This window comes from Macaca thibetana, chromosome 13 (assembly GCF_024542745.1).
Source record: "Macaca thibetana thibetana isolate TM-01 chromosome 13, ASM2454274v1, whole genome shotgun sequence".
Taxonomy (NCBI): Eukaryota; Metazoa; Chordata; class Mammalia; order Primates; family Cercopithecidae; genus Macaca; species Macaca thibetana.
This window is the reverse complement of record NC_065590.1, coordinates 6,366,955-6,394,758: the sequence shown is the minus strand read 5'-3', so window position 1 is coordinate 6,394,758 and position 27,804 is coordinate 6,366,955. Positions and strand designations below refer to the sequence as shown.

Here is a 27,804-nt window from a genome sequence, read left to right as displayed (position 1 = left end):
ATAATTACTATACTTATGTAATGCAACAGCATGAACAAAACACAGATAGACTTGAAAAAGGGCCCACACAACTTAAATGAAAATATAATTAAAACTAAAAATCCAATGAGTAGGTTAACCACAGATTAGAAATGCACTGAGAGTAAAATATGGTAAGCTGGAAAAAAGATAAGATAAAATCTCCAAGAAATACCACAGCAATGAAGAGACGAAAAACATGAAACAGCTGTTAAGAAGCATGGAAGTATAACAAGTTCTGAGCAAGAAAAATAAAGTAAATCTATACTTTGACACGTTAAGAAAATAGCAGAATATCAAAAACAACTTAAAAACTTAAAACCAGAGACATAAGTCAAATTAATATCAAAAGGCAGTGTAACAACATAATTCTACTTACCAACAAAAGAGGACAAAAAGTATTGAAGTAATATATTCTGAGTGATAAATAACACCAAACCCTACACTCAGTTATGTTACCATTTAAGAGTATAATAAAAATAAAGATGTTTCCATGCAAGACTAAAGCCTTCCCTGAAGTATCCACTAAAGAATATACATCAGTAAAAACAAAAACAAACAAAAAAGAACCCGGAAGGCAGAAAGAGATAAAAAGTAACAATGAAGAAAAACTGGAAAACATGTTTACAAATCTATGTAACTATTTCTTATACAAAGCAAAAACTAATTTGGAGGAAGTTAAATACAGTCCAAATATGAATTATGACAAAATATTATGATTCTCAAACACGCAGTTAGGATTTATTTAAGTTCAAGTATTAGGAAGAAGATAATAAAAATAGCAAATACTTTTGTGTTCTAGGAACCTATCTGATACCATTATGTTCCATGAAATTATTTTAACACTTTATGTGTGTTAGCTAATTTACTTTACACAACAGCCTATGACATTGCTATGTTTTTTGTCACCACTTTACCACCAGGACTACTGAGCCCTGAGAGTTTAAGTTATGTAGTAAAAATCACATAACCACAAAATAGGTAGGAAAATGTATCTGAGATGTGAGCCATGGTAGTCTGGTTGTCTCCTGTTAAATCAGATAATCACACAAAACTGTAAAGTAACCTTAAAAAGAACAGAAATAGAATATATAATTATGTATAAAAAACAAGTAAGAAAGAGAAATCAACCAAGCCAAAATATGGCAAGAAAGAAAGATTAGGACACCAAGTAAAAGCATAGTAAACAGAGAGCAAAATAAGTCAAAATATATCATTATTCACAATAAGTGCAATTACATTTCTCTTTTTAAACTATGGTGTTTTAAAGTGTGAAATTAAAGATGCAAAATCCAGATCTATGTGGTTTAATGATACCTATCCAAATGAAAATGACACAACTCATTTGATAGCATAGGTATAAAAATATAAATCTGGAAATAGTTATAGAAAACAGATATGGAAAAAAGTACATGTGCAAAATCAAGTTTTCTTTTAAATGGTAATAGTTTTATATGAAAAAAATACACTTTGAGCCACAAGTACTGGAAATAAGGAAGTTAAAAACTTAATAATTAAAGGAAGAACTCACTCTGAAGATGTAACAATATTGAATGAATATATAATAACATAGCATCAAAACAAAGCAAAAATTGCAACAATTACAAAAAGTAATTGACATCACAATCTTAGAAGTGACTTTAATGTACCCCAGGAACTGATAAAGTAGCTAAAAAACTGGTAATGCTATTGAAGATTTTAACACCGTAATTAGAAATTTGATCTAGTCTCTGTGTGTCTGTATATGTATACATCTAAGTATATAAAATCCTGTACACAATAAATAGAGAATACACATTCTTTTTCAAGCGTTAAGTGGAAAATATAGTTTTAAAATGTCCATAAAATAAGCCATAAAGGATATCACAATCAACACTAAAAATCAGCATTATACCTATCTAGCCAAAATAAAATAAAAAACAACTGGGCATGGTGGTGCATGCCTATAGTTACAGCTACTTAGGAGGCTTAAGCAGGAGAATCATTTGAGCTAAGTAGTTTGAGAGCAGCCAAGGCAACACAGTGAGAATCTATCTCTAAAACTGACAACGACAACAAAAAAACCCCAAATCTCCATAAGTTTATTAACTGAGAAGTAAAATTCTGACTAATTATTGAGTTAGCATTAAATATCACAAGGGGGTTTAAAAATACTGAGAGCTGAGTGACAGCGAAAACCGTGCATATCAAAACTATGCAATGCAACTAAAGTAGGAAAAAGGGGAATATTTCTAGACTTAAATAACATATATTTCCATTCTTCCAAAATTTACCCATTTGGATCATGAGAATTCATCTTTAAGAAGAGTTTCATTGACTAATCCTATTTTAGTTCATGAAGCATTCCTTTGGCTCCATGAAAATCAAACTGATTTTGTAGACTCTGAGCATCCTGAGATGAGATCCATCAAAAGCAGTCACCATTCCAGTTTTATCATTGGTAGGCCGTGTTAAGTAATCCTTTCAGAACACCCATGGTTTCCTACTTAACAGCGGTAAAGCGATCATGCAATTTATTCAGAAACTGATAAGTCATTTGCATAATTTCCCTTAAATCTTTTGTCTTTACCATTATCTTTATTGGTATTACTTGTATCAAAGATGGATTTACATAAACTTTTAGTATGATGAATACGTTTAGTTTGTGACAGAGTCTTAAGTATGCAGTATATCATAGATTCGAATTTAATGAAGACAAGCAAATATCCATATTTTGGATAAATTGATTAGAGAATTGGCTTATTAGGAGTTTCAATAAGTAAGTAAGCTAATGAAGTAATTTTGTTCATGTTAATAAGACTGATGTCATTTTAGCATAACTGCTGTCAGTTTTGGAGCTCAGGGATTCATAAAAATACCTACCAGAGAAGCTATTGAAAATAATATTAATTATGTTTTTAAATATTGGTGTTTCTTACTCTTGTAAGGTGTGAATTAACAATATTAATAGAACATAAGTAAACTAAACAATTAATGGGTTAAGCTTTCAATTCAATGATTAATTAAATAAAGAAACCCAAAGGAAGCTGAAGTAAGTAAATCATAAATGTAAGAGTAGAAGCAGATAACTTAGAAGCTAACCAAAAGCTAATTCTTTGATAAAGTATCAAATAGACAAACTCCTGCATACCTGATCGAGGTGAAAAAAAGAAAAACATAACAATATTCGAAACAGAAAGGAGAACATATATGCATATAAAGTGGAGATCTTTTAAATCATAAAACAACTTCCAACAAATTTTTAAAAACTCAAAATAATAATTTTATAAAAAATACAGATGACCAAAATTGATCCCAGAAGACACAGATAAACCAAAAAAAACTATAAACATTAAAGCAATGGACTCAACTAATTAAAATCTATCCATATACCAAAACCATCAATTCACTTTGTTTTACAAGTGAGTTTTTATACCATCCAAGGAACAGTTTAGTTTTTTGTTTCTAAGAGAGCGGGTCTCCATCTGTCTGTTGCCCACCCACACTGGAGTGCAGGGGCGTCATCACAGGTCACTGTAATCTTGAACTCCTGAGCTCAAGTGATCCTCCTGCCTATCTCCTGAGTCGCTGGGACTAAAGGCACAGGCCTCCAAACCTGGCTTTCTGTTGTTGTTGTTGTTGTTGTTGTTGTTGTTGTTAACGTTTTGAAGAGATTGGGTCTCACTATGTTGCCCAGGCTGGTCTCAAACTTCTGGCCCCAAGTGATCCTCCTACGTCAGCCCCCCAAAGTGCTGAGATCACAATTGTTAGCTACCATACCCAGCCAGAACAAACAGTTTATGCCAATAGTTCATTGTATACTTCTTAGGGCTTCAATCTAGGTGAAATAATTCTGTAACAAATAAAGCTGAGTATTGTTATCATTGTTAAAGTGGGTATAATGTAACACTTTCATTTGATGATAAAAATATCTATTATTTTAAAGGGTACCAAACTACTTCAGAGGTAAGGTATAGTGGCGAAATTCTAGAAGACACTCAAATTGGTTTTCAGAAAGAAGATGAGAAAGCTGTTGAAGTCCTCCTTCAGACAGAGAACAGAAAATGTGTGAGCAGCCCACTGGGAGAAGATGGAGGCTTTGAGAAGGAAAGGAATCAGTGCTCTCCTTTTAACTTTACTAGGAACCAATACCTGCCACCAGAAACTCCTGAATTTAGAAGTGTATTCAAAGTGAGATGTGGTTCAGATAGCAGGTGAAGACCCTGAGCTCCATCCACCGACCATCCAGTTGATGAATATGCCTCAGGAAAACCAGAGGACAAAGAAAAACAGGCTAAGTGCAAGGATAAGTTTTTTTCAGAGATCAAAGTCTCTGTAATTCAGACAGATATGAAACTCTTAGGTTTCAGATATCAATTTTAGCATAGCCTGGATCCCAGAGGAGACGTCTTCATGAGCCAAACTGCTATCTTTCCCTTAAAATTATGAGAATATAATTCAGCAGGATGGAGAGAGGTGGAAAATTCTGCATCCTACTCCAACTAAGGGGCAGAGAAAATAAAAAAGAGCAGAGTGACCAGTGACACTTGAAAGGAGATGGAAATAGGCCAGCCTCACAAGACCTCAAGATATGGGAAGGTATGTTAGGGGAACCCCAGGACAAAGAAGGAGGCTCTGTTACTTTAGACAGCAAGGTAATCAGTGCTTTGTCCTTAAACCTTGAGAAGAAATACAGTCCATGTCCAAGTTCTCCCAAATTAGCAAAAACCCCACTCGGCCATTTCACAGGCAAAGAAATCAGAGGAGGCAATCTTAAAACACACCAGAAAATTGTATCTTAATTCTTTGGCTACCCATTATTCCAGGCTGTAGAACCCCATCCCTCTGTACAAGATTTATCAAGCAAAGTGTGTATTTATAACTGTAAAAATAATCAACAGTTGCTCAAAATATAAATATTCAAAGTGAAAGAATAATGTGAATTCACATGTGCGAGGACCTAAGTAAAAATCGAATGAGGAAACATTTCTTGACAAAACTTTTAAAGCTTTTCCGAGGTATACTAAATTTGCTGTGCTTTAAAAAAAATATTTTAACCTACTTCATAAGCATATACTCATCATCATCTTTATCATCATTATCATTGTTTTGGTAAATGTTATAATTACAAAACTACTTTTTCTGGACCAAGTAATTAGGATGTTGATTTTGATAATGAAGTGATGATAATGAAGTGTAACTGATAATGATAATGAAGTGTAACAATTAAGAGTTAAGCTGAATCATTCATTACTTTGCCAAAAATGGATTTTCTCACTTCTGATTGTAATATTTCTAAGATTATATTGGCTTATAATATATAATATAATATATATTATATTAGAAAACTATTCTGAATTCACCATCAGGCATTATTTAAATACCCTGCAAATGTTATTTGGAGCTTCCAATTTGGACAACCTGTTAATTTAACCATGTTTAGATTCTTCACTAGCAATGCTTCTCCATGTTCTCTGAGGCAGGTAAGGTTAGGTACACTACACAAATGGCATAAAAGTGCCCTAAATAGAAACCATGGCATTTTGCAGGGGTTAGCATTTGCATTATCCCACAGTTTCACAACCACCTGCACACCGCAATTCCTCTTCATTCACTTCATATGAGCAACTTAAGTCATATAAGCCACCCCAAAACGGCTTTTTCAGAGCAAAAGTTGAAAGATAAATGACTAGATGACTGTTTAGTGGGGTACAAAAGTGTCCCACAGCACCAAGACCATCCTGCTTAAAACCAAACAGAAAGTTCAGGACCCTGGGAGCAAGAGGAGGGGTGGGGATTTCTGGGCATTTCCTGGCTCCTCTAGGAACACAGGGGAAGCTGCAGGACAAGGCTGGGCTCTGTGCAGAAGAATCTAGAGTAAATACCCCAGGCACCAGCATTTTGGACTCTAAAACTCCACCTTCTGTCCTGAGAAATATACCCTTCACTCTACCCGTGGCAGTCTCCATTTGGCTGTTCAGACCCCTCTCTGGGTGGAAATTATCATCTCTGTGACACTCAGATGCAGAAAGGAAAGATAAAGTAGTAGCCAGAGACGTTCCAAATTTGGGGGAGAACAGGAGGTGCAATATGTGATGATTTCCATAGCAAAGCATGATGCAGGGGAAAGCAGAAACTGGCAAGTAGAACAGAGGGGTCCCAGGGAATATAAACACATCTGGGCTAAGAAGATGCTAGTGGAGAGACAAATGCACCTGTTTCACAAGCAACCATGAATGCCTTTAACAAAATATCACACAGTGAGAGTGAGCTGGTCCAGTCAAATGAATGGAACAGGACAGCAAGAGAATAAGTGCAGAAAGGCAGCCCACAGAATAAGAACACTTGGAGAAGGCTGAGGCCAAAACAGAAGTAAAGAGAGACAGGAGGCAGCCCAGGACAGTGAATAGTGGAAAAGGTTCTGTAGTGCCAGAAACTGTACAGTTACTACTGCTACTCTGACTACACCACTGTCCTCACTGCTACTAATGATGACAGTATGGATGAAGTGATGGAGTACTTACAGTGTGCCCAGTTTTATTCTAAAGGTGTTACACATTCATTCTCATTTAATCCTCACAAAGGAACATGCCTTCTGGAAATGCACAAAGATGAGAAATGAGACAGACCTGGCTGGAATTCTGGCTCACCACCCACCACCAAGTTAATCTCCCCATTTTTTCATTTTCTCCTATATGAAACCAGGAAATCAACACCTACCTGGCATAGTGACTGTAAAAATTAGAGATAATGCCCTTAAGTGCCTCCTAGCGGCTGTCATTATTGTCATTAATCTGATTAAAACAATCAGAAGTGATGAACAAAGGGGAGAGTTGGAATAGAAACGGCAACAGAGAAGCTGTAATGGAAACAGGCACAGAAGCAGGCCTCCAGTGATGGAGCCTTGAGGCTCAGAGGGAGTGACAGGGAACAGGTCATTCATTTTGGCTCGCCACTTTGTGTGCTTCTGGGTGCAAACTCACTCAGAGTTTCCACCTCAACTAGTGGGAGTATTAATATTGCCACTCCCTACAGGGCGGGCTTGTGGCATCTGAGTTTATTATTAGAGGCAATGAATTTACACAAATGTGCCTATCTGGTTGATAGATGGGGAAGTCCCCTTCCCTTATACCATTTATCAGTGGAATTAAGACACTCAACTAGTAGAACCATGTCAAAGCCAGTCAATTACAGACTTCAGAGTCATTAAATAATATGTGTTTCTCTTAGTCACCACTAATAGAATCTAATTAATCTTATCTGGCATGAAGATTTGCTTCCGGTTTACCTACCACAACTTCCACCCTCCTGTAAAGCATCCCTTCTACCTGTTTTGCACTCCCCTCCCAATTTATGTCTTTGTTCATTCCTCTCTGGAATGTTGCTCCCTTTTCTCTCTAACTGACCAGATCCTGGTCATCCTGGAAAATCCAGTTTAAAAGTTTTATCTGCACGAGGAAGTGCTCTCTGCTTCCCTGCAATGGCATACTATCTTTTCTGAGTTTGTCACCCTATTTAGCAGTGTCCTGGGCAATAATCACATAGTGTGTACACCTCTCTCTACTCATCAATAAGCTCCCTGAGGATGGCAGACAACGTGTCTTTTCATTCTTTATGGAAATTTGCCTCATCTCACAGGGTAAAGACATAAAACATATGTAATGCCTACATTCTTTGGACCTAATAACTTATTTGATTCATTATAACAGTAGTTAATATATTTCAGGATTTTTATAAAGTCTTTAAAATATAAAGTAAAAATAATATAAAGCACCATGCTCATAACATAAAAGTTTCTGGGGCATGGGTAATGAAGATGAGATAATATATTCTGAGGTTTCTGCTTTCAAAATGAGAGTTAAAGGTAGTGTGAAAGTGGGTAGTTTTTTTGTTTTGCTTTGTTTTTCCTGAGACAAGGTATCTCTCTGCGGCCCAGGCTGGAGTGCAGTGGTGTCATTCATGGCTCACTGCAACCGCAACCTCCTGAGTTTAAGCGATCCTCCTCCCTCAGGCTCCTGCCTCAGCCTCCAAGTAACTGGGAATACACACGTGCACCACAACTCCAGGCTACTTTTTATTTATTTATTTATTTTTGAGACAGAGTCTCGCTTTGTCACCCAGGCTGGAGTGCAGTGGCAATCTCGGCTCACTGCAACCTCTGCCTCCTGGGTTCAAGCAATCCCTCCCTCAGCCTCCCTACTAGCTGGGAATACAGGCGCCCGCCACCTGGCTAATCTTTTTGTATTTGTACTAGAAACAGAGTTTCACCATGTTGACCAGTCTGGTCTTGAACTTCTGACCTCATGATCCACCCGCCTCAGCCTCCCAAAGTGCTGGGATTACAGGCGTTAGCCACCGCGCCCGGCCGATTTTTTATTTTTGTATTGTGGGGTCTTGCCATGTTGCCCATGTTGATCTTGAACTCCTGGCCTCAAGGGATCCTCACGTTTGGGCCTCCCAATATGCTGGGATTACAGGCTGGGCCATTGTCCTGGGCCCAGAATTAATTATTTTTAAATATGCATCTCACCTCACTGGCCTCAGCCACCCTTGAAGCAAAAGCTTCCTGGAGAGTGACAGCCTCAACCCAATAGAGGGAGGAGACAGGGCGTTTCTATTGCAGCTGCAAGCACTCAGGTGTCCCTGGTCCCCTTCCATGCAACTCATTAGTCAGGCGCACAGCAGGGACTGTGTCACTGCCAAGGCGCCTCTCTCCTGTAGCATCCAGGGTTTTAACCACATTATGAATAGCTCCGGGTTTCATCTGCACCTCTCTCCCTGCAGGTGAGACTGGTACACTTCAATAAACAGGTCTCACTCAACTTAAGCAGAGGGCTGACAAACTTGGCGTTCCGTGCGGCAGAAGTGAGCAGCAATCGCTAAGTTTGTAGAACTCACACTTTGGGGCCATTTCAAGGCCAACGTTCACTTAAGAACCAAAACGCGAAACTGCTCTTCCTAGAGTCCTTTTCAACCAGAAGAAGCTGCTCCATCTGTGGCCCCTGCCCTGACTCAAGATGAGGCGGTCACTATCTTGAGTGACCAGAGGTCAGCTGGCTGACCCAGTCACCCTCCAGGTGTCCCCCCGAGATCGCCCCCTCCCATTCCCCACGAGTCTAGCTCGCTCACCAATCTTGGCCAGGGAGGCCAGCAGGATCCACAGAGTGATCTCGAAGGGGATCTGCACGTGGGGGTAATCCAGGGTAAACACAGGCAGCCGGCTCTCCTCGAACAGCGTCGTTCCGGGAGCCACCACGCTCGCAGGGCTGGGCGGGCTGGAGCTGGTGCCCATGGCCCTCGGCGCGTTCAGCAAGGTCTCCGCCAGGGCGCCCACGGGCCCCGCCACCTGCAGGAGCAGCAGCAACAGCATCGAAGGCGGTGGCGCCCGCAGGCTCCTCCAGTTGCCCAGTGGTTCCATGGGTGCCGCCGGTTGCCGCCGAGAGGCGCGGCGGTTGGCCCTCCGAGCGCTCAACGCATCGCGCCCGGGCTGCGCAGCCCGCTCCGCCCTGCCCCGTGCAGAGCAGGGCGGCGAGAGCCACCCGCCGCTGCTGCGGGACCGGGTCTCTGCAACCAGAGGGCTAGGTCCTCGCTGTGAGCAGGCGCACTGCCTGGCAAGGCACGTGCAGGGCGACAAGAGGCCACTGCGCGGACCCTCAGCAGCCCTCAGCCGCCCTCCGCCGCCGGCCGCCGGCCCATGCCCGTGAGCTGCTCCCCAGCCGCAGCTGCAGGCCCTGCCCAGGGCGGCCCGCGGGCGGGGGCGGGGCGGGCGCAGCGCCCAAGCCGCGGGGCAGGAGGACAAGGGGACCCGGCCGGCACACCGCGCACCTGCTCGAGCCCGCGGGGTACGCAGGGCCCCAGTGACCGCGGGGGCGATGGCTGCCCTCCCTTGGCGCAGGCACCGCGCGCCAAGACCCGCCACCCCGAGAGCCGGCGAACTGTGGGTGGAATCGCCCCACCGGGCGCATGGTGGCCGGAGCTGTCTCCGCCCCGGAGGCAGCGTCGGACGTCCATCCAGTGAAGGGACCGGCGCGACCCACGCGTCGCGCCCTTCCCTCCTCCCCCGCCCCCGCAGGCTCCTGCAAGGGGACACCCGGTGCGCTGGGCGCGCGGGGAGCCGCCACAGGCTCGCGGTCCGGAGGAGAAGCCCGGGCCGGTGGAGGAGGGGTGCTGTCACCCCAGTCGGGCGCTGCGGAGGCCAAGACAAGGCATGGGGTTCTCTGAACATACAGAAAGTTTAGGAAAGCCAAATTTTGTTTCCTTTGCGAGAGTTTATCAACTCGCGCACAAGGTGCTCTGCGCAGGGGAGCTCCCTGTGCGGAACTCAGTGTTCCCACGCCCCCACGGAGTCGGAATCCTGTTCTCTCCTCTGCCACACTGTGCTGCTTTCACCCATTTGCTACACTGTCGCTGCCACTTTTCTTCTCCCTCCCCCAGCTCACGTAAAACCAAAACATCTTTCTCCGCTTTTAGGCTTAGAGGTGTACATGTCCAAGAGCATAAGAAATATAATTATTTCATGGAAAACCAGTGATTTGCCTCGCTGAGATTGACTTGCTCCCCTAATTACAGGACAGGCTGTGGTTAGGAAAAGAAAGGAAGCGCGATTCTCCTTCTGGATCTGAAAGGGCTTTCTCATGCAGAGCCAACCTTTCCTGTCCTTCAGAGCGCAGCCTTCTTCACTGGTTGCGATCTCACTGTTCGAGCATCTTTATCGCCAGAAACTGAAATGAGCACAAAGGGGACTAGTTGCCATTCAATTAACTCAAAGTTTTCCCTTTGATAGTTATGAAATAAAAATCCTCCTCTTTTCTTAATCTTTGATGTGTCAAAACACGTGGCTTCTACTATTAAACAAACACCAGGCAGTTCGACCTTCAAAGCAGTTTTTTTTTTCTTCTAAGTTTTAACATAGAAAATCAATGAGATGTCAGCAGAGGGTACAAGAAAAAAAAATCCTCCACCTGCATAGAAGAAAATAAGGAACAGTCCTCTTTGGACCTTCAAAGTAATGGGTCCAGGCTAAAAAGAGAGAAGAATTCTGAGAGATGTTACAGAGCACTACTTCATTTGCTGTTTCACAAAGCACCAGTTTTTCAAAAGTGCTACAGAATTGAAACTAAAGATATTATCTTAAAAAGAATCACTGCGCATCCCAAACTCAGCCTCCCCTTCTCCTTTCACTGGAAACTTTTATTAAAGGTATGTGCCTAACATACCCCCGTGAAAAGGCAGCAAATAAGAGCTTTTTAAAATTTTTGAGTACCTATCTCTACATGAGAAGCTCAATACAAGGCACTTTACTTGCATTTTTCTGTTAATCATAAAAATCCAAAGAGGCAGATATTTTTTACCCATTTTATAAGTGAAGAAATATAGTGTAAAAATGTTTTAAAATAAACAAATAGACTTCATCAAGTTCACACATTAAGTAAGTATCTAGAAGGAATTCACGCCCAGGCCTACCCAGGCTAACACTGGTTTCATCTCACCCTTTACCCCATGACTAGTTGCCCATAAACAGCAGGCTATATTCTCAGCTACTGCAAAATAAGCAGTGGAGAATATTTCAGGGATTGTTCCAAAAAGTTATCGCAGGATACAGTTTTAGTAAGTGAATCAGGCAGGTCTACACACTTAGTGACATAGTAATAGGGAGAGGGCACATTTAGACAATAATTTCTAGGAGTTTGTCACACAACACTTTTAAGAATGATTGTGCATCATGAACAAGTAAATGAATGACAGATCTGTTTCTGGGCCCTCACTGCCCATAGACCCTATGTGGTATCAATTTAACTTTACACATCTATGCTACTGAAGTCAAAGGCTATCCACTTTTCTTTTTTACATTTGGGAAAAAAAAAAAAGTCCTTTTATTTATTCTTGTAAGTAAATAAATTAGTTTTAAAAAGACACTTTTCATCTTTCCCTTAAAGCAAATCTTAAAAGAGTTAAATTATGTCCCTATGCCGAGAGCGACTTGGCCTGGCTCTTTCTTCAAAATGCCCTCTGACTAGGAGCCCAGCCGTGAAAGTGGTAACACCAACCCATAGAATGACTGAAGCAAGAAGCGAAACGTGGGTACACATTTAAAACCCTTTAGTGGTTTCTTCGTGACCTTTAGACATCTTACCTGGTAGCTGAATTTCTGGACTAATTGGGGGTCCTCTTTTATGCCCTTTGATTTCCCATAACTTTTCAGCACTTAATCATTTTGCTTTTCTCCTACTGAAAATCTCTGTGAAGGTATTGGTCTGTTTGACTCATTCTTTTATCTTTAGCTCCTAGCATAGTGCCTGGAGACAGTGAGTACCTGCTAAATACGTGTTGGACGAATAAATGTATGAAATGACGATGAAATGAACAGCTCCCACACATTAGGGATCTGAACTGCAGGCCTTTCTCACAGTTAGGTCAGTTGCAGGATGGACATGAATTCTCCTAGTTTCACATGAAATGTTTTCCTCCAGTGATCCCTGGTTCACATTGTGGGATCTCTCATGTCTTTTTTCCCCCGTCTATCCAAATGATATATGAATTTAATCACATTACAAAATTTCTAAATATTTTTAGAAATTATAGTTACCTGATTTGAGATTGACTTTCACATAGCATGGAAATATTTACTAGGAATGTATGAATCTTCTAAGGCAAACACGTACTTTTTTTTTGTCTGTACTTTGCTCTAGAGTGGTCTGTTAGAATATTACTGTATTTAATGGAGTACTTTAGTAGGAATAACTCCTGAATTATACAGCCATCAAGCAAGACACTAGATCTGGCATCACTAGGAATCACAAAGAATTTTGGAATACTTTCTGGTCCAAGGGAAAGAAATTAGTAAAATAAAACAGAGTTAGCTTAAGAGGACACGCACCTTAAAATATAAAAACACGAGCTATGCAGAGGAGATTAGGATCCTGACCTAACCCAGGACTGATCTTAAATCTCCTGCTCCTGCACTGGAAACTTCAGGAGGAACTGAGGTTTAACTTTGTGTCTCTTGCCGTACAGAGCTTAGAGCTTACTGAAGAGTTGTTGAATGTTGAGACCTCAGGAACTTCTGTATGAAGGAGCAGGCAGAGGTCTCTGCATGCCAGCAAACATATTCTTCACAGCTCCAAAAGGCTTAATGTGCTATCCGTCTTTTTCAGATGTAGAGTGGAGGCTGACAGAGAGGAAGGAAACAGCTCATTAGTGGCAGTAGCTCTTCTGGACCACAGTGCGGCGCCAGAGGTTAGCACCTCCCTTAGAAGCTAGTATGCGGAAGCAATGTATGTTCAATCAAGAGACAGAGACCAGGGAACGGCTCCATCCTCAGATACCAGTGTAACAATCGCAATAGTTACTAATAATAGTTAGATACTAATATGTCATGCTATTCTTTGCACATTTTTATAATATTCATATTTTATATTCCCCTTTCTTTAAATTCTACATTGTGCAACCTCTAGCCATTAGTTGGGTAATAGATCAATTGAGAATCTTTGCCTATAAAAAGTTGACACTCATAATATTGTTGATTTGGTTATTTTATTATTATATTTGAAAGTTCTCAATGTTTAAACTACTTTCTTTTTTTAAGAGACTTACTTCTCAGCAAAAATCTAAGAACTTCTTCCCAGAGAGCAGTCATGCAGTGGTGTGAACATTTTACTGATGCCCACAGAATTAATGTTTTTCTCTCTTTCTTTTTGGCCACATATATTTGTTTCAGCAGAGAAATGTTTTGCTTTATGAAAAGGTACTTTCTGCAAATTCAAGCTTATAAATAATAGTGGTACTTTTTTGTTGTTTAGTTTTGTAGAGATGGAGTCTCACTGTGTTGCCCAGGCTGGCCTCAAACTCCTAATAACTCCTGGACTCAAGTGATCCTCCCTTCTCAGCCTCCTAAGTAGTTGGGACTACAGGCACACCACCACACCCAGCTAACAATGGTACTTTTAATATTGAATTCTCCTCAAATATTTAAGCTAAGAGAGTTTCAGATATCCAACCACCAAATTTTTGAGTGCTTTGGTTTTCCTCCATAAAATAAGGGACTTGGGACAAGTAATTTTATGTTTCTTTATAAAAAGTTTTAAAAATTTAAGATACGAATTTAAAACATCTGTGTAGAATGGACACACGCCTACATCCTGGCTCATCCTGCTCCAGATACTGTGATGTTGCATGTGGGAAGAGAGACTCCCTGTCCTTTCAACTTTGTCATGTATCATCTGAACTCTGACATGCAAGGCAGTCAGAAAGCAAAAACTGAACTTACCTTGCAGGGAGAAAAACTAAAGTCTGTCTTGGTTACTGATGCTTATATACCCTGCTTCTTAGGGGGAAGACAGATACGGAAATATGGATGATTTTAGAGGGATAGTAAATGACTTTTACAGTTCCCATAGGAACTTCTAAATAGAATCCTGTTGTTACATATAAGGCCACTCACTCATCAATTCAACAAATATTTGTAGAGTATATATAGTTGCTAGGTACCTGCAACTAAGCCTCTTTGTACCTTTGGGGACCCAATAAATGAGAATGCTTCAAGGGATCATGGCAAAGATGTTTCTAGAAACAGAAGTGGAAAACAAGGAGTACCTTTGCAAATGTACATTTTGTTTACTATTCCAGAACATACGTAACTGCTAAAATACTGGAAATAGAAATCTGACCATTTCCAATCTTGGAAATAGAGAAAGCAGAGTCAAAAATGCCTATCTTCAAAAAATGCCAGTCTTCACTGAAGCACCGTTCTCCACTTTCCACTGCTCTATGATCTTTAGTAATTTCCCAAAGCTTTTCGAGTTTCCATTTATCCAAAGTTCACTCTAAAAAACACGTTTGTTTAGATCTTAACTAACGAGAGTTTACCTCAGAAAATCTCATCAGCTGCTTCCAATCTGAATGAGGTCCAGATTGTTCACAGAGGACTGTTTCTGTGGTTTCTTAGTAATTTCTCTATGGGGAAGAAATCTAGTGAGTATACCTCTGAAGCTCCATGCTCCATGCAGTCCCTGAGCTCATCTTGTTCTGTTATCAGCCTTAAAGCTTGAAAATATCTAAAAGGGACAACATCAGCCTAAAACTTAGTGGGTATTACGTTATGCCTTACCTATGTTTACTTATGTTTTTTATCCATCTATCCATCCATCCATTCATTTCTTTATTTCTACAACCAAAAATTAAGTATTTTTTGGCTTTTTGAAAATCAACTATGTGCAAAGCATTCATTCATGTAGGGGATACAGAGATGGATCACATAAATCTTGCCCTGAAGAACTATAGAACATGACAGAAGAAATATAGTAATACTGTTGGGGCTAAGGTAAGTTTCTCTTTACCCTCAGCAGTTTTGCAGAAAAACCAACTCATAATAAGGCAGATTAATAAGAGAAGAGGTTTTACAAATTTATTACTGCCATGAGCATGGGGAGAATCAGAGTGGCTGGCCAATATCCCAATGGGGTACCGATGCTATTATACTCTATTTCTTAGGGGAAATGGAGATAGGGAAGTGTGGATGATTTTAGGGGGATAGTAAATTATGTTTACAGGAATTAAATGGGCTTGAAGAGCATGCAATGTTCTGGGGCAACGTCTGTTGAGCCCATAGAGCAGAAAATGGTTTGTGACAAAAGTCTGTCCAGGTATGTTGACAGACTTCAGTCTCTTCCTGCAAGATAAGTTCAGTTAATGAAAACTCAAAGAAGGAACTAGAGGTAATTTTTTTTTCCTTTGGTAAGTCCAGACTTTAGGCAGATAAGGGAACTTCACAGAACAACTTTATCCTGTACTTAGGGGGAGATGGTGGGGAACAGGAACGCCAGAGAGAACTTGGGGCCTCTTCTTCGGTTCAGCATGTACAAAGCACTGTATTTTGAGGTATCAGTTTTTGAGCCCCAATATTAGCAGTGGCTAATATTTGCTGAGTATACACAATGAGACAGGCTCTTTTTCAAACACTGTATCCACCATCTCATTAATTATTTATAATACCTTAAAACTGTAGATATCATTAGGGTATCTATTTTACAAATAAGGAAGCTAAAGACAGAAAAATTACGTAACTTGCCCAAGGTCACACAGCTAGTCAAGACTTGAATATAGGCAATTTGACCCCAGAAGTTACACTCTTAAACACTATGCTACGGAATAATGATGGTAGATACAATTATGGTAATAAAGATGGTGATGATGGTGATGGAGAGGATGGTGATCATGATGGTGGTGGTGGTGGTGGTGGTGATGATGATAGCGATGATAATTATGATGTTACCGTGAATTTAGAGGTTCTCGTATTTTTCTACTTACTAGTAAACAACAATTTTATGTCGTCAATATTATGTACCCTAGTTTAGGAAATAAGAAATATAGGACTAAGAAAAGTAAAGAGTCCGGGCATGGTGGCTCACGCCTATAATTCCAGCACTTTGGGAGGCCGAAGTGGGTGGATGACGAGGTCAGGAGATTGAGACCATCCTGGCTAACACGGTGAAACCCCGTCTTTACTAAAAATGCAAAAAATTAGCCGGGCATGGCGGCGAGCGCCTGTAGTCCCAGCTACTTGGGAGGCTGAGGCAGGAGAATGGTGTGAACCCAGGAGGCGGAGCTTGCAGTGAGCCAAGATTGCGCCACTGCACTCCAGCCTGGGCGACAGAGCCAGACTCCGTCTCAAAAAAAAAAAAAAAAAGAAAAGTAAAAAAAGCTTATCAAAAGCTATTCAGTCTGAGTGAGAAAACTGATACTAAAACACAAATCTCTTTCCTGTCTTCTACTCCATGCATACATAGCTACAAGAGTGTTTAGAATGTGAGAAGCAACAAGAGAAATAAATATCAAAGGTTTTGGGAATTAGGGAAGGAACAGAGGCCTTAGCATATACGGTCCTGGATGCCCTGGCAAGAACATCATTATTTACACTAAGATGGGAAATCTTTGGAAGGTCTGGGCAGAATCAAGTGAGATTATCTGACTTTTATTTTAACAGGGTTTCTTCAGTTCTTGCATTGAGAATAGATTTTAAGGGAGCAAGGGGAAAAGCAGAGATGAAGGTAGAGGCTTCTAGAATAATCCAGGCAAGAGATGATGCTAGTTCGACTCAATTTGGTGACAGTAGGAGTTATAAGAAGTGGTCAGATTCTAGAGATGTTTGAATTCTGAATATATATTTGAAGGTAGGTCTGAGATTATTACTAAAAGATCAGCTTTGGAGGGTGAGAGAAAGAGAGGAACCTTTTAAGTTAACCGTAGGCCGTTTTGCTCTGAGGACTGGAAGAATGGAGTTGCTTTTAACAGAGACAGGGAAGGTTGTGGAAGAGGTAGGTGAAGGAGATATTTGTCAGGAATTCTGGAGATGGTAAATTTAAGGTATCTATCAGACCTCTAAGTGGAAATGTCAAAGGCAGTTGAATATTCAGGTTTGGAGTTTAGGGGATCAGAATGGATATATCATCAACCAATCAATTGGTGTATTATTAACAGTTATGAAAATACTGTGCTATTACAGAGAAACTCAGCCCCTAAATGATGGAGCTGAAATTCAAGTCCCAAGCCCTAGTGACTGAAATGAATAGAAATCTCTCACTCAGTTAAAGTCCAATTCACAATAGCGAAAAGGAGTTGGTTTGTAGGAGGGGTTCTGCTCCACAAAGTCATTCAGGAATCTAGGCTAACAGAGGCTTGCCAATTGGCATCTTCACTCTGCTGGTATGGAGGACAAAGAAATGATGCACATAAGAAAGTTTGGGGAGTACAGATCATTTCTGTTCATACACCATTGACAAGAAGTAGACTAGTGGTCACAGTTAGATGTGAGAAGAACTTGGAAATATAGTCTCTGACCGAGCAGTTTTTTTTTTTTTTTCCAAGCAACCATTCTACACAAAGGAAGGGAAGTACTGGTCTTTAGCAGCTACGTGGCCACCTGTTCCATAGCTAGCACTGAGATCACCTATGAAGTGAGTGTAGGAAGAGAAAAGAAGAGCCCAATGATTGAACCATATGGCATACCCACATTTGGAGGCCAAGGAGCTGATTAAGAACTTGTGAAGAGATTGAGACATTAAGAAAATAAGAAGAAATTCGTATGAGTGCTATGTCCAGGAAGCCAAACAAAAAGAGTATTCTATAGATGAGAGTAAAAAACAGTATGAAATGCCACTGATGGGTTAAGTAAGATGAGGGCTAACACATGGCCTTTGATCTAAAATCACTGAAGTTTGGGGACCTTGAGAAGAACAACTTTTGTGGAGTGGTAGATGTAATATCCTGACAGGAGTGGATTCAAGAAAGCTATGCAGGAGAGAAGTTGGAAATAGCAAGGATCAACATCTAGTTCAAGGAATTGTACTGCATGGGGAAGGAAACAAATAGAATTTTAGCTGGAGAGAAACACACATCTAAAGAATGAAAATTTTTTTCATTCTTTGAAAAAAATTTCGTGGTGGCCCACAGCTGTAATCTCAGCACTTTGGGAGGCCCAGGCAGGTAGATCACCTGAGGTCAGGAATTTGAGACCAGCATGGCCAACATGACAAAATCTCATTTCTACTAAAAATACAAAAATTAGCCGGGCATGGTGGCACGTTGGCACGTGCCTGTGATCCCAGCTACTCAGGAGGCTGAGGCAGGAGGATTGCTTAAACCTGGGAGGCGAAGGTTGCAGCGAGTCGAGATTGCACCACTGCACTCCAGTCTGGGTGATAAAGCAAGACCTTGCCTCAAAGGAAAAAAAGAAAATGTTTAAAAGTTAGAGAAATAACAGCATATTTGCATAATGGTGAAAATGAACCAATGAGAATACAAACGTGGATGACTTAGAAGAGAAAAAAGGAAATCTCTGAAGCATTGTTCTATTAAGATGACAGGGGTGGTATCTAGATGCTCGTTGAGGGATTAGGCTTGGCTGAGAGTGAGTTAGCCACAGCAACAGGCAAAGGGAGGGTACATGTACAAGGTGGTGAGCAGATGCGATAAGGAGAGCTTGGTAAATTTCTGGTGTCATTGCTGTAATATTCCATTAACAGTGAGGATGAAGAAAGAGACATTGGAATTTTGAGGAGAAAGATGAAAATATAAAATGTGTATTAAAGAAAATAGAAGAGGAAATGTAGGAAAATAAATTCTGGACTCCTAACAGAATTAAGGACCCACTTGAGGTTAATAACCATGAATTTAAAATGGGACCAGTTAGCTCAATTGTGTGTTTTCTGCATCCTGTATTCACTTGCACAGGTGTAAACATGGAATGAGCAGAGATCAGACTTAACCTACATTATGGTTTATCAGGCATATAGGAAGGGGCGAGTGCTTCTGCAAAGGAGTGGTATATGGTGGAACGTGGAATTTATGCCAGGTATGAAGGAAGAGCAGACCCGGTTGAGATAGGAGTTAGAGATCCCCTGCTAGGATCGATGGCTTTCAGCTGGCTCGGTGGAGGCAAGTAATGATGTAGTCGGAGTATTAGGAGGAATGAACTGGAAAAAAAGGAGGATTCAAGAATAGAATGTTTTAACTTTGAACTTTGAATATATTTTAAACGGAAATATATATATATATCTGTTTTTATATATATATATATATAATTTGTTTCTTTTAATGTATACTTTGGGTTTTGAGAAAAAGGCTGCAAAAAGTTAGCCATTGATTTATTTATTCAACAAATCTTTCAACTGATTTTTTTAGACTTGTCATAGACACGCATAATTAACTACTGAAGTTAATTTTCTAATAGATTGCCATAAAACTTACATGGAAGCTCAAGTCTCAAGTCAAACTCTGAAGAAAGTTCTGACTCTAGCAGCAAATCTACAGCCTGTAAGATACTAACTTTGTAAGCTCAAATCTATCCACTGAAGATGTAGCTCACAAGTGGTTTTTGCACAGGGCCACAGTCTGGGATTCCTTCCAATTTCCATGCCTAAGTAAAATATGCTATTTGTATTAAAAAGTAACACCCCTAATCTAAGCATATACATTTAAAGAACTATAAAAATTTAGCGCAAGATTTAAATATCATAAAGTGCTGAATTCAGTAAAGTATTTCCAAATAATTTCCAGTGCTTAATCTGAGCTAGAATTCACTTGGTAAAAAAGATACACCACCCTGATATGGTTTGGATCTGTGTCCCCACTCAAATCTCATGTCGAATTCTAGTCCCCAGTGTGAGAGGTGGGTCCTGGTGGGAGGTGATTGGATCATGGGGGCGACAGAGTAATTTTCATGAATGGTTTAGCACCATCCCCCTTTAGTACTGCAGAGCGAGTGAGTCGTCATGAGATCTGGTTGTTTAAAAGTATGTAGCAACTCGCCTCTCATCCACCTGCTTCTGCCATGTAAGATGCCTGCTCCCACGTTGCCTTCTGCGATGAGTAAAAGCTCCCCGAGGCCTCCCCAGAAGCAGATGCTTCACCGTGCTTCTTGTACTGGATATGAATTACCCAGTCTCTGTATTTACAGCAGTGCAAGAACAGACTAATACACACCTTGATCTTGCGCTAACAACCGATATCCTTCTGGGTCACAGATATTGCTTAGAGAGAGTTTTGTCAATTCTGGAATTCTGAGGAACACCCTAGGCAGAAAATTCCTTGCCGAGATGGCTTCATGTGGCCCTCCATTTGTTTCTTACAAGATAATCCCTGAGTCTCATCCCTGTGTTCCTTCATGACACGTGCCAGTAACTGTCCCCATCTGTTTATATGTGTGCCTCCCCACTATACTCAAACTCCTATAGAGAAGATCCACGGCTGAGTCAAGGGGTTCGGTAGAAGAGTAGCACCTGGCAAATGCTCAGTCAGTGTTTGAATGAGTGAAAAACATCAGTGAATGGCATCCATTGGCTTTCTGGTCATTTCCTACTTCATTCTCAAAGTGTTCTTTTTCATTCTCTTTGCCATTCTGTCAAATGTGTGTTCTCGGCACTTTTTCCTAAACTCTCCTTTCATCTTTTATACATGCTTTCCTCATTCGTGAAAAGTATTCAGATACAGAAGAGGAACTTGAACCACCGGATATGTATGAGCTAGCTTAGAGCTTCGTGAAAAGTATTCAGATACAGAAGAGGAACTTGAACCACCGGATATGTATGAGCTACCTTAGAGCTGTCTTCTTCCACCCAGGAGTGCTGGGAGCTTCCTCACAAATTGTAACTTTGTCTCATTCATGGCTTCCTCTTTAGATGGAAGTGACTGTGTTGTACACCAAAGACAGTTAATCCCAGGGGTTTCTTTCTGAAGTTAGGGAACCAGGCTTCTTCAAGCAATTGATGATTTTTCCAGAATATCTGCATTTTCTTTTTGCATATAAAAAGCAGAATAATATAATTTTTCTGCATCACATACAGTGGATTTTCCAAAGCAGTACTTCTTGGTGTGTTATGAAATTTGCCCAGGATCCAAATATACAGTTAGGCAAATGAGCGAAGCCACTTGAGCAAGGCTGAATTTGAGCATCGATGCAGGCAGGGTCACCACAGTCTTAATCTTCTGAATACGCCACTGTGGGTCCCAGAGCCATTGGCTCAACAGAGCGCCACTCCACTTACACCCCAGTGGGAAGGTTCCCCTCTCTCTCTTCCCATCCCTAGGAAGGGTGATGTGGAAGCTGAAATATAAAAAATCGGTTGGCTGAATTAAAAGGAAAGAGTCCATGTTTGTGAAAACCTCAATGAAGAGTATGAAGGCAAGTACACACAACTGTTCAGGTGAGGACCAACGCCTTCACTCTTGCTTATGTTACCATTTACCACAGAGTAATTGCAAAGCTTCCTTCACAAAATGAGACATTTTTCATTCAAAATGTAACCTCCCCCATCTTTCTAGAATGAAACTTCAATTGCAATCAACTCCATGTCGGCTGCCTGATTTCCAGGGCTGCGCATTGTCATTCTCAGTGACCAGGACTGTGCCTCTGGCATGGCAGGTCCTCATTAAATGTTTCCAGATGAGTTACACCCTTTAATTTTACATCATAAATATATTAAAATTAGATCTCAAATATATTCTCGCAATGGGATATACAAAATGGATGAACCTGATAAATACGAAATCAGGATCACAGGAAACCAGGACAAAGACATTTTCTACACTCTCACCTGTTCTATATGTTATCTTTTGAAAGAAAAAGTGGAAATTAATGCAGAACAATTCTATACATTACTTCTAATTCAGCAAATCTACTATTTACATTTTCAATTTTTTGATGTTTAGAAAATAGTACATACATCCTATTTATACCACAGTCCCAGGTAGAGAACATTTTGCTTATTCTGGGCTTAGAGATTTGAGATAATTCAGATATGCTCTTTGCAAAGATACCTGACTTGGCTTCCATACAAATTATGTTTCAAATATCAGGAAAGTTTTACTCCTTAAGACTAATTGTAAATGCATATTTTCTGATACACATTTAATATATTCCATGCTCTTCTGGAATATACATTTAACTTTATGAAAAGTATTTTAGTAGTTTTGAAGAGAAAACCATTAGCTCAGGCCAACGAACCAATATGGGATATATTTTCCTATATTAAAAATAATGATAATAATTATAATGCTCTCCTATTGTAAAAGTATGTGTTCAGTAAAATGGACAGACTATAAACATCCAAAAACAGATTCATTTATGAAGACAGTATGGCATCATCAAGACAAATGACCAAACATGCAAAATCAATGGCCCTGGAAATGAAATTTCATATTACAGTGAGACTCACTGAGAATTCCATTGAAGAGTAAAATTGTCCTTCTATAAATATCCTCTTTTCTGGCATAATTGACCAAATATTAGACTTGATTATTTATCAGTGCATATTATATTTACCATTCTTTGACAATTAAATATAAATTTAAACTTATCACATTGTTATCTTGAATTAGTCTTTGATTTTATATTTGAATATATTCTTTTTCCTCCTGGAATTAGTAGAGGAAAAAAATGAATGAATGTTACAAATGAATGAATGGTAAACAAAATATAGTAGTTATCATGAATAACTTATAATATGGTCATTTTCTATAGCTTCTCAGGCTTTAATTTCTTTATTTTTTCATTTATGAAATCAGAGTAATAAGGCCTACTTTAGACAGCCCTGTCAGGATTGACTGTGGAAATGTATGTATAAGCACCTAGCACAGGTTTGCAGAGAGTAGACACTGAATGAATATTAACTGTCCACCCTATATGGTACCAGGTGGTCCCTGCCAGACCCGAGAGTTTCTGTATCACATAATACGATGTATAATGGCCAACAATATCGGTCAATAACACTTGCATCCTATATAAATCTCAGGGAATCATAAAAATATATATTTGGACTAGGCCTCAGTTTTCTTACACAAAGCGTTGACGGATACTAATGTAACTTCTTCACAAGTGTAATTAGGAATGGATCGAAGGGACTTACATTGTTGTATTGTCTGTTTTCACACTGCTGTAAAGATACTACCCACGACTGGGTACTTTATAAACAAAATAGGTTTAACTGAGTCATAGTTCCATAGACTTAACAGGAAGCATGGCTAGGAGGCCTCAGGAAACTTACAATCATGGCAGAAGGTGAAGGGGATGCAAGCGGGTCTTACATAGTGGAGAGAGAGAGAAAGAAAGAGAGAGAGAGAGAGGGAGAAAGCAGGGGAAACTGCCAGACATTTTTCAATCACATCTTGTGAGAACTCACTCATTACCATGAAAACAGCATGGGGAAGACCACCCCCGTGATCCAATCACATCCCACCTCGTCCCTCCCCCAATATGTGGGGACTACAATTCAAGATGAAATTTGGGTGGAGACACAGAGCCAAACCATATCAATTGTTGGTGATTCAAAAGTAACTTGTGATCTTACTTTTATTTTTATAACTTCTTGTAGGTACTTATGAAAACAACCAAAAGGATATTTAAAAATGGATGAGGAAAGGTAATTTTCCAGAATACTGGTCTACACTGTGCACTCAATTCACTATTTCCCTTTGCTTTTTTTTTTTTTTTTTTTTTTTTTTTTTTTGAAATGGAGTCTCTCTCTATGGCCCAGGCTGGAATGCAGTGGTGCGATCTCAGCTCACTGCAAACTTTGCCTCCCGGGTTCAAGCGATTATCTTACCTCAGCCTCCTGAGTAGTTGGAATTAACAGGTGTGTACCACCACCCCCAGCTAATTTTTGTATTTTTACTAGAGACAGGGTTTCACCATGTTGGTCAGGCTGGTTTCGAACTCCTGACCTCGTGATCCACCTGCCTCGGCATCCCAAAGTGATGGGATTATAGGTGTGAGCCACTGCACTCGGTCTCCTTTGCTTTTTTTAAAAAAATGTTTTCTTCAGTTTCAACATTCAGAGGAACCACTATATTCCTTTGGATCTTTAAGTATGATGAACATCAAGAATGGCTAAATCATATCAGATATGAAAGTAAGAAACTAATTTCAATTCCACTGGACTTAATTTCACATCTACTCGGGTTTAAATTCAGGCCTCTCTAGGTTTTAAGTTTTAGATTAAATTCACTCAGATTCATTTCCAACTACTGAAAAACTCTGGCAAAGTTGCCAAGCTCAGAAGTTAGTAGGTCAAATTCGCCAAGAATTCCCTGCAGTCCTTGAAGTTAAAAGTTAGCAGAAAAGAGTTGCAACAGCACTTTATTAGGAACACACACACTAGAACCATCAAAGAGGCTGCCTGTGAGAAGTTTCACTGGGCCTGAGGCACTGTTTTCCCAGATGTTCATGTTTAGTAGTTACATCACAAGTGTAAACCAGGTGATCCGAGCTCGTGAACTGGAGCCAAATGAATCACTGAATGGAAAGCATTCAGAAGCATTTTTAGTAGTACTTACAGGGGAGGTGACAGGCTCCACAGTGCCAGCAAGAAAAGACAACATCCACATCCCAGTCCTAACTAATGGTATCTTCAACTCCTATCCTTTCCTATGCTAAACTCCGGATATCTGACTGGAAGAAGAAAGAGCTGGGTCTTCCGGATTATACAAGCACACAAAAAAAGTGCACAGACACATACACATACACTCCCAATCTTTTCCATTGCAATATCTGCGTTTGCATCTGTAGAGAATGAGGTCCTTAAGAATGCACTGACTTGCCTGTCACAGTGGCTCACGCCTGTAATTCCAGCCCTTTGGGAGGTCGAGGCAGGTGGATCACCTGAGGTCAGGAGTTCAAGACCAGCCTGGCCAACATGGTGAAACCCCGTCTCTACTAAAAATACAAAAATTAGCTGGGCATGGTGGCGCATGCCTCTAATCCCAACTGCTTGGGAGGCTGAGGCAGGGGAATCATTGGAACTTGGGAGGTGGAGGTTACAGTGAGCCGAGATTGCCACTGCACTCTAGCCTGGGCAACAGAGAGAGACGCTGTCGCAAAAAAAAAAAAAAAAAAGCACCGATTTGCTCAAAGGTCAGTGCCAACCCCAAGTAAAGAATCTTGCCGTCTGACTCTCAGCTTGGTCTCTTCCATTTGGCTAAATGACAACAGGCACTTTGATCATTCAAACAGGTTAGTGTGCCTTAAATATTTCTTTTCAGGTATCTACCCGAGATTGATTGGGAAGTTTTTCACATGAATGTATGGCCTCAATAAAAGATGCTATGTGAAGGGCCGGCGCAGTGGTTCACGCCTGTAATCCCAGTACTTTGGGAGGCCACGGTGGGCGGATCACCTGAGCTGAGGAGTTCGAGACCAGCCTGGCTAACATAGTGAAACCTCATCTCCACTAAAAATACAAAAAAAAAAAAAAAAAAATAGCTGGTGATGGTGGCGGGCACCTGTAATCCCAGCTACTCGGAAGGCTGAGGGAGAAGAATCTCTTGAACCTGGGAGGCGGAGGTGGAGGTTGCAGTGAGCCAAGATTGCGCCATTGCACTCCAGCCTGGGCAACAACAGTGAAACTCCATCTCAAAAAAAAAAAAAAAAACTACTATGTGAATAAAACAGAATTTCAGATGTTCAGAATTTCAGACATGAAGAGATTACACACTATTGGACTGTCATCAAAAAATATTACATTTACATCAGTGTAAATGAAATTTAGGAGGAAAGAGTCAGATAAGGACAGAAGAGAAATGAAAATTATTTTTCTGGTCCCAAAGAATGCAGGAACAGCCTCCTGACCTATGGAAAAGAAAGAATTGTCCATTTTCCATGGAAAATACAAGCTCACTCAGAAGGTAAAATGAAATCTAGCTAAGCCCAAGAAACTTTGTTTTGCAACACACACACACACACACACACAGTCATACACTCACACACACACCCTAGCTCAGGCATGGCCTGGATTCTCAGCAAGGGAGCCAGGCAGGGCCTTTACTGACACTGGCACCTGCTGCCTTGCATGCCCTATTTTCTAAAGATGCCACAACCCTGCCTGCCCCTTGTAGAGAAAACAGCTGCAGACAGGAGGCTACAGTGACTAAGCACAAAAGCAGATGAAACAGAGTCCCATGCAGTAAGACCTGCAACAAAGGTCGTTGGCTGTGATAAGAGTCTCCATAGTTGTTGATAAAGAAGAAACAAAATCAGAAAAGAAATCTCAGCACAGTTTTCTCCCCTGTTCTATATTTACTCACACAATGATGTTCTTACTATTTTTCCAACTTCGGTTACTTGTGTACTGACAAGTGAAAAAAGGATTCCACCTGATGTTAACATACACCCAGCTCTACCCATCTTTTTATCTCAGATATTGATATAAACATGTGCACTCCCATAATTTTCCCCATCTAAACAAGGATGCATGCTTCCTTTTCTTTATAATCCAATCCAAATCTAATTCCAGGGTTTTACTGTATTTTTATCTTTTCTGAAAATTCTCTCTGATTATTCTCTTCTTCATATCATTACACCATTAGCTTTAGTTCCAAAGAGAAGATATTACAAGATTTATGCTTACAATGATGACAAGGAAAACTTGGAGTTAGACTACAAGGGAAAAATGAAAATGTCCCTTTACCTGAAAATAGTAGCTAGGTTGTGTTCACAAGAACAAATTATCTGACTATATTTACATCATTTTTAACAACTGATAGGGCTCACTGCCTGACAGAGTCATGGTTAGATTGTGAAGACAATCAAAATGTATAAAATATTCTGGCTGTCTTGCCATGTGTACATCCAACGGAAAGTACTTGTTTTTGACTTTTGACAAACGTGACTTTGGTGCAATCCAGTCCTTACTATTTAAGAACCAGTTCTTAAAACCTGTTGCATAATTCACTGACATCAAACAAAGCCGTGGAACCAGTTCCTCTATTGGACTGTAACAAGAAGACAAGAGCCCACTTCTTTCAATCTTTTTATTAGATTATGTAATTGTCTCAGTAAGTAGGCCTACATTCATCTACTTATATCTGGGTTCCACCTGGTATACTAAATCCCATTTAAACAACTCATGATTTACTATTCACAAGATGGTTTGTCATAATGTATAAATCTAATAGCATACTCATGTCTTTCACCCACATCTCCATGTTTTTCTGTCTTGAGATGTATTTACATTCTGGGAATGTACATGCCTGGGAAACTGCTTCCTCAGGCATAGTTGTACCTTCATCCAAAAGGCTATGCCAGGCAGGTTGCCCATTTAGAGATGTGTTTCCTTCTTAGATGTAGTAACATCTAAAATCTTAATCGATGCAAAATTTTCAAACATTGTGGAAATATGGTGAATTAGCACATCATTACATAAATATGTCCTAGCGATTTGGATATAGGGAATAAGAAAAACCAATATATGCACTACTTCCATTGAAGTCACATCAAAACAAACATAAGAATGTCAACAAGACATTCAGCAATTAAATGTG

At 40.2% G+C, this 27,804-nt stretch overlaps 1 protein-coding gene and 1 long non-coding RNA gene across 9 annotated transcripts in view; one reads left to right on the top strand and one right to left on the bottom strand.

Annotated features, from left to right (window-relative positions):
• Positions 1-9,711, bottom strand: part of SLC9A2 (solute carrier family 9 member A2) — a 91,880-nt gene extending 82,169 nt beyond the window's left edge. The window contains exon 1 of the mRNA XM_050754254.1: positions 9,127-9,711. Within this exon, the coding sequence (XP_050610211.1) occupies positions 9,127-9,415 (289 nt within the window). The 5' untranslated portion in view covers positions 9,416-9,711. The remainder of the gene's footprint in view (positions 1-9,126) is intronic.
• Positions 1-27,804, top strand: part of LOC126933962 (uncharacterized) — a 178,442-nt gene that overhangs the window by 79,219 nt on the left and 71,419 nt on the right. The gene's annotated exons all lie outside the window — the stretch shown is intronic.